Raw genomic sequence first — 13,304 nt, forward strand, 5'->3', positions numbered from 1 at the left:
AAGTCCGCTGGACAGGTTTCCAGCGGATAGATTTCTTAGCATGCTAAGAAATTTTTATCCGCTTGAAAACCATCGGCTGGACAAATGTCCGCCTGAAAATGTCCGCTATGCCCTACTACACGACCGGATCTATCTGCTGGAACTGATCCGTGGATCAATCCCAGCGGATAGATCCAGTCGTGTGTACGGGGCCTAAGTGTATCTCTGTTAGAGAATACACTTAAACATAGGGCGGCGTAGATTCAGAGTTAGGTCGGCCTAACTCTTTCTGAATCTACCTATATGTGTACACACATCCACAATATACTTTTAGGAGCTTTCGCCTGGAGAGCAGGAGAATAAGTGGAATATTATTTGCATGTATTTCTACCATAGTTTTTATGGCTCTATACCCTTTTCGTACAATAAAACAGATTTATTTATTTTTTAGATATAGAGAAACAGCTTGTTAACTCTAACAAACAGGTTTCTTTTTTTATAAATGTTCTTTATACTGTGTTTTCAAAGCCATACAGTTCTATTGATTATTTCCTTTGGACAGAACTTTGATTGGTGTTGTTTTATGATGTGGTCATGTTAACCCAACTCTGATTTGAAGAAATTCTATATTCTATAAAATAAACATCATCAAAATTATAATACATATATTTAAATATTTAAATTTGATATACAAAAACAGAAGTACTTAGTGGTAAACCAACAGAAAAAGAAAACATGCCATTTTAATAGCATATCATTAGTAATATGTGTAGTCCAGCGTAGCTATAATTCTAAGGGAAAAATCTAATAAAAGGTTTGGACGTCAAATTTGGCACATTTTCTCCAAACATACATCCTAAATGGATCAGGCAGCAACATAGCTATGTGGTCCATGTCCTCTTGCCAGTGGATATCAACCTGCATGCCTGGAATTCTGGACAAATGATATATTCTTAATAAATAAAAAAAAACACTTATTGGAGAGCTCAACTCAAGTCAAGTCCATCCAAGTCAAGTGAAAATTTGTTTTTGCAGCTTGCTTTAAAAGACATTTACTATGTCACATTTGTCTGGTGCACAATCACATGATTACAATTAGAGTGAATGAGACTGTGGAATTTCACGCTAATAATATGGCCAGGTTGCACACCAAGACTCAATGGCAATTTTGGCTTTATAAATATATTCCTATCATCTCTTAAACAGATATGTCTTCCCTGTTACTATTTAAAGTCACTTTTATCTTGATAAGCCTATAAAGGTCAAATATAGGACTATCTAGGATTTTTTTAGGAGCTGTAAGCTGCAGTGGTGTGCAAATATTCAATACAATTAGAATGGACAGTGCAGTTGTAACCATTTACCTTTTTCTTCCAGGAGCAATGTATATATCATCAGACTTCTTGTTTGACCTATGAAAAATGGACAAAGTAAAAGTGTGCATAAATGTTAGCAGATTTATCACAAACACACATTTACTATAAGGAAAACTGAAATACTGCATTAGCAATAAGACATATTCTTTCTTTTGTCCTTAAATTAATGCAGAACTCCATTAAAGCATGGCATTAAACATGTTTGATTACATATTCCCATTCTTTTAAGCACTGATAAGAAATTACCTGCCTATGTAACTCTCCTGGTTACCTTGAGGCCTCGTACACACCACAGGACATGTCCGATGAAAACGGTCCGCGGACTGTTTTCATCGGACATGTCCGCTCTGAGATTTCGGTCTGATGGCTGTACACACCATCAAACCGAAATCCCCGTGGACAGAGAACGCGGTGACGTAGACGACACCGACGTTCTCTATCGCGCAAGTTCAATGCTTCCACGCATGCATCAAATCAATTTGATGCATGTGCGGGATTTCGGTCCGCTGGTTAGACGTACTAATCAGCGGACATGTCTGACGGACAGCTCTCCAGCGGACAAGTTTCTTAGCATACTAAGAAACTTTTGTCCGCTGGATATCTGTCCGCTAGCCTGTACACACAAGCGGATCTGTCCTCTGAAACTGACCAGTTTCAGCGGACATGTCCGGTCGTGTGTACGAGGCCTAAAAGTACAAATATTAATGTGATACCTGTAAGCATGAGTATAAAAAAAAAAAGCAATAACTATAGAGAACAGTTATTTGAAAAAGATGCTGATTATATCCTTTTGTGTTTGTTCCCTACTAGTGTTGAGCAGAATATGCCATATTCGATTTCGCGATATATCTCGAATATATATTCGAATATTCGAGATATATTCGCTAAATTCGAATATTCGTGATATTTTATCAAAATTAAATTATTGCGATTTTTCGCTATTGCGAATGCGAAAATAATTGCGAATTTTTAATAACTGCGGTAGGAGCACTCTAATTGGCTCACAATATTCTTGATATTTTGTCGAAATTTCGCAAAATGCGAATGCGATATTGATGGCGAAATTTCGACAAATGCTGGAGGAGCGCTCTGATTGGCTCAGAATATTCGTGATATTTTATCGAAATATCGCAACATGCGAATGCGATATTTATTGCGCAATTTCGAGAAATGCTGTAGGAGCACTCTGATTGGCTCACTCTGAAATCGAATATTCGAGATATTTTAACGCAATTTCACAAAATGCGAATGCGAAATTGATTGCAGATATTTCGAAAACTGCTGTAGGAGCACTCTGAAATCGAATATTTATGACATTTTAGCCAAAAAATCGCGCGAACAACACGCGACCATTTCCTGGACCCTTGCCAGTTTCCAACTTTATGATCGCAACGCAATCGCAGAGCAAGATGGTTGGAAGTAATTTCACTGTATCTGAGGAAAAGATGCTGATTTGTGTAAGTATTTTGACCACTGTTATTTCATTATCTTCAACTGCATTTTAGTCTAGTTTAAAAGTTAGTATATATGATCAGATATTAGTATTTCACAAACAATGTGTCTCCTGCTTTTACAAAACTACAAGTCCCAGCATGCCTGGACAGCTGCAGACACCCTGGTTGGTAAATGTGTATTTAGGCACTTTTCCTTGTTATTTAGCATAATGAATTTAACATTTTTTTGGACATAGGACGTATGCGAACTTCCTGACTTCAGGGTCCTCAAGGCCCAAGGACGTTCGAATACATATTGCCCTTTAGATGTTGCAGAACTACAACTTCCAGCATGCCTGGGAATGCTGGCACTTCTAATATTGTAACTTCTGCAGGCCCACATTTTTCAGGCCTTTATGCACGGGTCTCTAAACTGTGGCACCCTAGATGCAGCAAAAGTAAAATTCTTAGCATGCACTGACAGACCGTGGCTGATGGGAGTAGTAGTTTTGCAACAGCTGGAGGGGGACTGGTCTTGAAACCCTGAGTTAGGTAACAAACCCGTAGTGTTTTGCAACCATTCTGCCTCCAGCTGTTTTTTTTCTGTTGAAAAGCCTGTGGCGTGCAAAACACAACCCAAAAACTCCACCCGGTGCAGGGAAAAATGTGCACACACCTAAAGAGTGAAATCACAAAAAAACTGCGACGGTTGCATACGTCAGTGGTCCTCCGAAAAGGTCCCGTCTCTGACCCCCCGGGGCGTTAGGCTCCTGACAGGGAAAAGAGTTACTGTGGTCCATACAGCCGAAGCCATATGGACCCATCTCGGTCCAAGCAGCCGAAGCCACAAGGACCCAACATCCTCGGAGGGACTGCCGAAACAGAACCCTCCTCGGTGAGGCTCCCCCGAAGGGAGACCCCATGAGAGCCGGTGAACCTAACCAGAAGGCCGAGTCTACCAACTCCCAAGACTTTCAGAGACCGGCCCGAGGACCAGCACCCTACTCGCCACACATAAAGTGCAAGCACCAAAACAAAAAGAGTGACAAACAAAACAGAACACGGGGAAAAATAATAAAAGAAAGTGGGGAAAAGGAAGATGGGAGAGTGAGGAAAGTGACCAATGTGAAATAATTCTGCCTCCAGCTGTTGCAAAACTAAAACTCCCTGCATGCAACTGGCTGCAATTACCCCCCCCCCCTCTCCCCCAATGTGAATGTACAGGGTATATTCACATGGGCTGTGGCTTACAGTGTGCTTCTAGCTGAAGCAAATTCGGCGCTGCAGCTCAAACCCTCAGCGGGAAACTACTGTGAACCCCATGCCCCTCTGACTGTACCTTAAAAACACTACACCACACTAAATATAAATGAAAAAACATAACATATACACATACCCCTACATAACCACCCTCACCTCCACATTAAAAGAAAACATCTTGTACGGCACTGTTTCCTAAACGGAGCCTACAGCTGTTGCAAAACAACTCCCCGTTATTACTGGACAGCCATTAACTGTCCAGGCATGCTGGGAGTTAAAGTATAATTGTTGTACAGCTGGTGACGGTGAGCTACATGGTGTATCAGAGCATGCTGGTAGTTGTAGTTGTTAAATAACATCAACTCCATTATTTATTCAAAATTAATTCATCAAAAAGTCAAAATAAACAAACATATTATTGTTCCTATATAAAGATAGGGATGAAAAAAAATAATCTATTGTACAGGCCCATTATCAGTGTCCAAAAATAATTATAGCGGTCAGATGAATAGCAACGCATATCTCCCCTATACGTGTATCCTGTGTTGTTAATAATATATACATAATTATGCAAATGAGAATGACTGCTATATTTATGCAAAGAAGGTGGCGACCGAAATGGCAGGATATAAAATCTGTCATGTTACCCCTGTCATTGATTAATAAGGCGAGAATGCTTCCAATTGTTGAATACCATACATTTACGTCATATATCCATAAGGCTGTCAACAAAAGTATTACAATATACTTTGTTCTTCATCTTGCAGAAGTTCCTGGAAACAGGGTACGACCAGCTCCGCAGGCAGCCTGAGAAAAAGGCTGTGGTCAGCGCCCTAATGACCGACTTCGGCGGCCAACACAATCAGCTGGCGATTGTGAAGAAGTGGTCTGACCTGAAGAGGTGCCACATGGAACAGGTCAGACGTCTTCGGGATAGATATCATCCAGGTAAGTTATTGTTGACAGTTATGTTTTTTTTTTCCAAAGTGTATTTTGTGCGTGAACTCGAGAGAGAGAGAGGAGCCGGCCTGCAGGAGTTGGGAGGCCTCCCCCAGAGGCAATCTGCCACCTTTCTCCATGCCCCGGGTGGCAATGGCGGGTGTGAGGGGGTCCTCCCAACCCCACCTCGCATAGCACACCCACCGGGGGCGGGGCTGAGACCACCAAACTCAATTCACATGTAGCCGAGAGCGGGATCCGAACCCCTAGCTGCAGAGGTGAATCACTTGTCAGCGCAGTGGCAATCGCGTTGAGCCACCGCAGCTCCTTTGGTGACAGTTATGTAAGGTCATATGTAATTCATGTAAGGTCAGATGTTGTTAACCAAGATGCCATGTTGTGCTAACATATATCACCACCAGCCAAGGTATTCATAGTACTGTTGAAAAAAGACATGGGACAGCAGACAGGAACACAGAAGTTATGTGGGAACATACTTTTCCCATTGCTTTGCATGGGACTTTAAACAAAAACCCAGACCCTCACCAATGTGGGTAGTTAAGGGATAAATTAACGATCCTATACTTTAAGTGGACGTATAGGTAACATGTGACCAAGTGTTATTGAAATATCTACAGCTGTTATGAAGTAACATGTATTTCCCATAGAGTTGAATGGGACTTTAAAGAAAAACCCCGACCATGGCAAATGGGGGTGGGTAAGGGTTAAACCACCTATCCTATGTTTGTGGCTGACATATAAGTAACCTGTGTGCCAAGTTTCATGTAAATATCTTTAGCCGTTTGTACGTGATGCTGGAACATACATACATACATACATGCACACACACGTTGAGTTTTATATATATAGATTCCCACTAAATTCCTGTGTTAGGCGTGGGGTTGTTATAGTAATCCCGTGTGCTCCATCAGGCCCTTTTTTTAACATGAGATCGTCTGAACAAAACAAAGGAGACAAAAACAGCTAATTTTAACATGGTGGCATCCCAGCTCACGCTCAGTCCCCTGTAGTGCCCACAAGACCCTTTAATATAACATTGTCCCATTGGTTAACTGTCTATATAAATCAATTTGTATTCATATACAATACAGCAGAGTACACAGAATTTGCATACGTCATTAGAAAACATTTTTATAATATATGAACATTGTGTTATTATAGGAGCTCCGCTACCAGTTGTGCGCGCCAAGCGCAGAAGGCGCCAGGCCGATGAGGAGGAGGAGGATGCGGCAGAGGAGGAGATGGATGAGGAGGAGCAGCCAGGGCCCTCCCACTCGCCAACCCCAGCTCCTGTTGAGGAGCAAGCTGAGGAGCTTCCCCCCCCCCACCCCAACTTCTCAAGCAGACGAGCAGGAGGAAGACAGCGGTCCTGTGAGCCTCGCTCAGGAAGGTAAATATGTGCACAATGATTAATAACATTTCAACAATAAAATGTAGATATAAAAATGGACAACATATAAAGCGCACCTGTCAGATTGTAGAACCATAATATGGTATTTATGATAGAAGTATACAGGTAGTGCAGAATTATTAGGCAAGTTGTATTTTTGAGGATTCATTTTATTATTGAACAACAACCATGTTCTCAATGAACCCCAAAAACTCATTAATATCACAGCTGAATATTTTTGGAAGTAGTTTTTAGTTTGTTTTTAATGTTAGCTATTTTAGGGGGATATCTGTGTATGCAGGTGACTACTATTACTGTGCAGAATTATTAGGCAACTTAACAAAAAAATAAATATATACCCATTTCAATGATTTATTTTTAACAGTGAAACCAATATAACATCTCAACATTCACAAATACACATTTCTGACATTCAAAAACAAAACAATAACTTCATAATAAGCAAAAACATTTTATACTATTATTTTATTTAACAGAAACCTAGGACAAACTAAAGCACACGACACAGACACGACGAACACAAAATAAACTGTTGAAAAATGAACATAACAAAAGCAACAATATATATATATATATATATATATATATATATATATATATATATATACAAAGAGAGAGAGAGGGAGAGCAAGAAAGAGAGAGAGAATGCAGATTAGCTCTTGCAGACAGCCCAATGGTTGCAGTATAAATGCCGCAAACCAGGGTTTAACATAAGGTTCATTGTTATAGTTACACTTGCTGTTTAGTTCCGGTCTGGTAGCTTGTAGCGGAGGCTGTTGGTGGATCCGCTGTGCCAGAGAGGTCATGAAGCTTTACTCAGCATGGAGGCAGCAGCAGTAGTATTAAAATATAATGTAACTAGACAATGCATTTCCTGAGGAAAATGCTAGTGGGAATGCTGAATAGCTTAATTGCTGAGCCCCTTGCCAAAGACATTCACCATAACCACTACACTATCTTTAGGACACACAGCTTCTTTCTCTATCTGCAAAGTATAGAGTATGCTGACTTCCTGGTCGCCCCTCCCCCCTCAAGAGGTTTCCCCTCCCCCCCAGGTCAGTGAGGAGGAATATTGCACTGAGGTCAGGAAAGTTATTTATGGAAAGAAATAACATTACAAACGCTTTTAATTCACAGATCAAATACATGATTTAAGCCTCCAAACAAAGCTTAATAAATCCTCAACCGTACATGCGATCGATACAACGACTACACCGTTTGAAATACACGGCCCTTGTGAACGCATCGATATGAAATTTATGTTGATAAACTTAAAAATGTGGCCATGTCTGCGATTTAGAAAAGAGCGTCTTTGTGAGTTTTGCAGCAACATTTTTTAGATAATTTAACATGAGAGTCTATGAGACATAATTTCTGGCTGTTGCTCCAATAACTAAAACTAAAATACGTATCGCAGAATTGATCACATTGCCAGAAACCAGACAAGCATAGCTACGTTTTGATATAAAAATTGTGTATGAAAAGTAGATCTTGTGGGCGTGAGAGCAATTTGTTTCCCCTTTTTTTAAAGATATTTTTAATTACAAAGATCTCCAATGTTAAGGTCACATGACAGACTCTAAATCCCCTCCATAGGATTACATTATAACCGATTGCATTTTCGTAAAAAATTCGCCAAACGTAAATTGCGTTTTCACCAAAAATTGTAAACGATAACGATCTGAAAAGTCATAGCCGGATAGCTAAATATTTTGTGACCGCTTTAAAGTTTGTTTAGTGTCTGTAAGTGAAAGTATGAAGTAGCTGAAACTTTTGGCAGGGCATGTGATTTCAAAGGGGAAAAGGATGTTCTCATTGACTTCAATGTTAAAAAAAAGGGTCTAAAAGCTTAAAATTTATAAAAGTGTAAATAGTCCAAAAAAACTTGAAGAAGTCCCATCATTAGCTGAACGAGACGAACATTTTTACAGTTGAATGGTCTCAATAGCTGAAAGTATGCCGAAGTTACGCAGAACCAAAAAACTTAAGGAATAATAAGAATACTAAATTTACGGATATCAATACTGGAAATGTTTATTAAAGCATTCACACTAATTAAGATTAATACATTTACGGGCATTCCCACTAAGTATCACACAGGCAGGATTTACAAGCAGTAGTGGTAATAGTACTAGATAGCATAAAAACACTTGGGGAAGACTTTACAGCATCAGTAGTGGCCATAGTAGTCAATAGTGTACCAAAAAATTGGGACACAGGTGTCTTGACTGAGCTGCAATAGTAGTAGTAGACATTGACAATACAGTGTCAAATCACTCGGGCAAGAGGTGCCATGATGAACAGCAGCAGCAGCATCAGTAGTGGTAATATTAGTATAGAGTGGCAAATAACTAGTGACATAGGTGTCTTGATTGAGCAGTAGTAGTAGTAGTAGACATTGACAATACAGAGTCATATCACTTGGGCAGGAGGTGCCATGATGAACAGCAGTGGTAATAAGAGTATATAGAGTGTGAAATAACTGCTGACATAGGTGTCTTGACTGGGCAGCAGCAGCAGCAGTAGTAGTATTAGCAGTAGTAGTTGATACAGAGTCAGATCACTTGGGCAGGAGGTGCCATGATGAACAGCAGTGGTAATAAGAGTATATAGAGTGTGAAATAACTGCTGACATAGGTGTCTTGACTGAGCAGCAGCAGTAGTAGTATTAGCAGTAGTAGTTGATACAGAGTCATATCACTTGGGCAGGAGGTGCCATGATGAACAGCAGTGGTAATAAGAGTATATAGAGTGTGAAATAACTGCTGACATAGGTGTCTTGACTGGGCAGCAGCAGCAGCAGAAGCAGCAGTAGTAGTATTAGCAGTAGTAGTTGATACAGAGTCAGATCACTTGGGCAGGAGGTGCCATGATGAACAGCAGTGGTAATAAGAGTATATAGAGTGTGAAATAACTGCTGACATAGGTGTCTTGACTGAGCAGCAGCAGTAGTAGTATTAGCAGTAGTAGTTGATACAGAGTCATATCACTTGGGCAGGAGGTGCCATGATGAACAGCAGTGGTAATAAGAGTATATAGAGTGTGAAATAACTGCTGACATAGGTGTCTTGACTGAGCAGCAGCAGTAGTAGTATTAGCAGTAGTAGTTGATACAGAGTCATATCACTTGGGCAGGAGGTGCCATGATGAACAGCAGTGGTAATAAGAGTATATAGAGTGTGAAATAACTGCTGACATAGTTGTCTTGACTGATCCAGAGGAGTCATGGGAGAAAATCATGTGGTCAGATGAGACCATAATATAACTTTTTGATCATAATTTCACTAACCGTGTTCAGAGGAAGAATAATGATGAGTACCATGCCAAGAACGCCATCCCTAATGTGAAGCATGGGGGTGGTAGCATCATGCTTTGGTGGTGTTTTTCTGCACATGGGACAGGGTGACTGCACTGTATTAAGGAGAGGATGACCGTGGCCATGTATTGCGAGATTTTGGGCAACAACCTCCTTCCCTGAGTTAGAGCTTTGAAGATGGGTCGAGGCTGGGTCTTCCAACATGACAATGACCCAAAGCACACAGCCAGGATAACCAAGGATTGGCTCTGTAAGGAGCATATCAAGGTTCTGGCGTGGCCTAGCCAGTCTCCAGACCTAAACCCAATAGAGAATCTTTGGAGGGAGCTCAAACTCCGTGTTTCTCAGCGAGAGCCCAGAAACCTGACTGATGTAGAGAAGATCTGTGTGGAGGAGTGGGTCAGTGTGTGCAAAGCTGGTGTAAAACTACAAGAAAGGTTTGACCGCTGTAATTGCAAAAAAAGCCTACTGTAACAAATATTAACATTGATTTTCTCAGGTGTTAAAATAGTTATATTCAGCACTGTAAATACATCAGGTCCGGGGCTCCATCAGGGAATGCATGACAAGGGACCCTTCAGCGCCCTGAACCGACGATGGGTGCCAGAAAGTCACCGCCGATCCAGGACTCATTCATCTTTATGAATGTGAGTCTGTCCACGGAGTCTGTGGACAGACGGGTCCTCTTGTCCGTGACCACCCCACCTGCCGCGCTGAATGTCCGCTCAGATAGTACGCTGGAGGGGGGGCAAGACAATAACTCCAGCGCATACTGAGCGAGCTCGCGGCAGGTGTCCAATCTGGCAACCCAGTACTCCATGGGGTCGTCGGTGCTCATACTGTCAGAAGCACCGACGGACGCCATGTAGTCTGCCACCATGTGGGCCAGCCGCTGGTGGTGACTGCTGCTGCTGCTGGTACTGGGTCGCTCGGTTTGGAAGAACATCCTCATCTCATCCATTAGGTCCCCTGCTCGGCTGCTGCTGGGTGCAGCCACCTGCTGGGTGAGATGAGGGGGGACAACTGGAGGCCGGGGAGTTGCCTGCTCCAACCGGCTGACAATGCCTGCCTGCAGTTCCTCCATCCGGTGCTGCCTCCGGCTGGCTGGGATGAACTGCTCCAGTTTCCCCTTGCACCTGGGATCCAAAAGGGTGGCCATCCAGAAATCATCCCTCGCCTTGATGGTCTTAACCCGGGGGTCCCTCCTGAGGCATCTCAGCATGTGGGCAGCCATGGGGAAGAGCACAGCCCGCTGTGACTCCTCACTGCTGCCCAGGTCAATGAGGTCCGACTCTTCATCCCTGAGGCGCTGCTGGTCACGCTCAGAGATGCCCAACCCCCGGACTATCGGTGCCCCCAACACCGGCTCTCCCTCCTGACCAGGCCCTGACTCCGGGATGACACCAGCAACCACCTCCTCCTCAATCATCCTCCTCCTCCTCCTCGTCCTGGCCCTGGTCTCGGTGGAGCATTGCTGACTCCTCCTGCTCCACCAAGGCACTCTCCCCAGCTTCGAGCAGGCGATCTAGTGTCCTCTCCAGCATGAACACTATTGGCAGCACGTTATTGAGGCCGACATGCTCACTGCTGACCATCTTGGTCGCCTGCTCGAAGGAGGACAACACTTGGCAGACCTGGTGTATCTGCCTCCACTCCGCACAGGCGATGAAAGGGAGTTGTGGTGAAGCCCTCTCAGTGCGTAGGTCCATCAGGTACTCCCTCACCACCCTTCGCTGCTCCCACAACCTCTTCAGCATGTGGAGGGTGGAGTTCCACCGCGTCACACTGTCCACAATCAGCCTGTGAAGGGGCAGACTGTAGTTCCGCTGCAACTCGGACAGGGACGCGGTAGCGGTTGGGGAGCGCCTGAAGTGGCTGGCAATCCTACGCGCCTTTGCCACAATGTCACTCAACCCGGGATAAGTGCGCAGGAACTTCTGCACCACCAGGTTGAGGACATGTGCCAGACAGGGCACGTGGGTCAGACTGCCAGCACTGAGGGCGGCGAGTAGGTTGCTGCCGTTATCGCAGACAACCATACCTGCCTGGAGCCTTCGGGGTGTCAGCCACTTCTGGACCTGAGCCTGAAGTGCTTTCAGCACTTCTTCTCCAGTGTGTCTCCGGTCCCCTAAACTAACAAGCTGGAGCACGGCCTGACAGCGCACGTGCCCCACACTTGAGTAGCTACGGGGGCGCTTGCTGGGAGGCTCAGCAGCTGCGGAGACAGTGGCTTGAGGGAGACCAGCAGTTCTCCCCTGGACACCCCGGGGCGGCACCACAAGATCGGTTGCCGCCGATCCCTCACCGACGCCTCGGAGGGAAACCCAATGGGCCGTGAAGCTGATGTAGCGCCCCTGCCCATGCCTGCTGGTCCAGCCATCCATTGTCAGATGAACCCTGTCGCTGACAGCGTGATCCAGCGACAGGGTTACATTCTGCACAATGTGCTGGTGTAGGGCAGGGACACCAGTCCTGGCAAAGAAATGGCGGCTGGGGACACGCCATTGGGGTTGGGCCTGCTCCAACATCTGCCTGAAGGGGTTGCTGTCAACTATGTTGAAGGGCAGCAGATGTTGGGCAATAACCCTTGCCAGGAGCCCATTGAGGGAACGCACACGTCGGTCTCCAGGGGGGAAGGGAGTGGTGCGGTCAAAGGCGTCTGAAATTGACGCCTGGCGCCGGACGCCAGTGCGGGACACAGACGCGGAGGGTGCTGTGGAAGTAGAGGTCTGGCTGCCGGTACCAGTACCTCTACTAGAGGGAGCGGGGGGCATGACCTGCTGGAAAGAGATGAAGATGTGGCAGGGGCTGCTGTACCCTGCTCACTTGTGGTGGTGGCGCTGCTACCACCACCACGCTTTATCTCGTCAAACACCGCCCAGTGGTTTATCCTCAGGTGCTGGTTCAGGGCTGTGGTACCCACCCGAGCCAAACACTTCCCTCTCTTCACCCTCACTTTACAGATCCGGCAGATGGCCACGGTAGGGTTGTCTGCCACCAGGGTAAAGTAGTTCCAGACAGGTGACTTCAGCACCGCCCTCCTGTCAGATGGGGTGACGCTTACTTGCACCTGCTGGGACTCGGTGCGCACAGGTGGAGCTGCCTGCTGCTGCTGCTGCTCCTCCTGACACCTCCTGCTGCCATCACCAGTGGAGACCCTGACGATGGTCTCCCTGGTGGTGACCTGGCGCACCGTTTCACCAGGGTGCCTACCTTCCCCGTCGTCACTGACGCAGTGAGCCGACACGTCAGATGGCAACCATGATGGGTCACCCTCTTTGCCCCCAGAGATGTCAGACCAAGGGCTGAGATGTGTTGGTCTGAGGGAACCAACTGACATGGAGCCTCTAGCCTGGCTCCGCTGTCCCCTCACCCACGCCTGGGTCTGACTAGGTGCTGCTGTTTCCTGCACCAAAACAGCAGCACCAGTTTGAAGGGATGTCTCTGTATGCCAGCAGGTATCCCATCCTCCTCATCCATCCCTTCAAAAAGGTCCTGACCATCAGGACAGAGCTGGAGGTCTGCCTGATGCATGGCCTCCCCCAAGATATCCCTCTCACTGTCGCTGT

The 13,304-nt window shown here is 45.0% G+C and overlaps 1 protein-coding gene across 1 annotated transcript in view; it reads right to left on the bottom strand.

The window, feature by feature from the left end:
* LOC120916559 (receptor-type tyrosine-protein phosphatase H-like) overlaps positions 1-13,304 on the bottom strand; it is a 1,518,207-nt gene that overhangs the window by 743,472 nt on the left and 761,431 nt on the right. Inside the window, exon 13 of the mRNA XM_040327609.1 lies at positions 1,344-1,391. Coding sequence (XP_040183543.1) covers positions 1,344-1,391 — 48 coding nt within the window. The remainder of the gene's footprint in view (positions 1-1,343; positions 1,392-13,304) is intronic.

This window comes from Rana temporaria, chromosome 10 (genome assembly GCF_905171775.1).
Source record: "Rana temporaria chromosome 10, aRanTem1.1, whole genome shotgun sequence".
In the NCBI taxonomy this organism is placed as follows: Eukaryota; Metazoa; Chordata; class Amphibia; order Anura; family Ranidae; genus Rana; species Rana temporaria.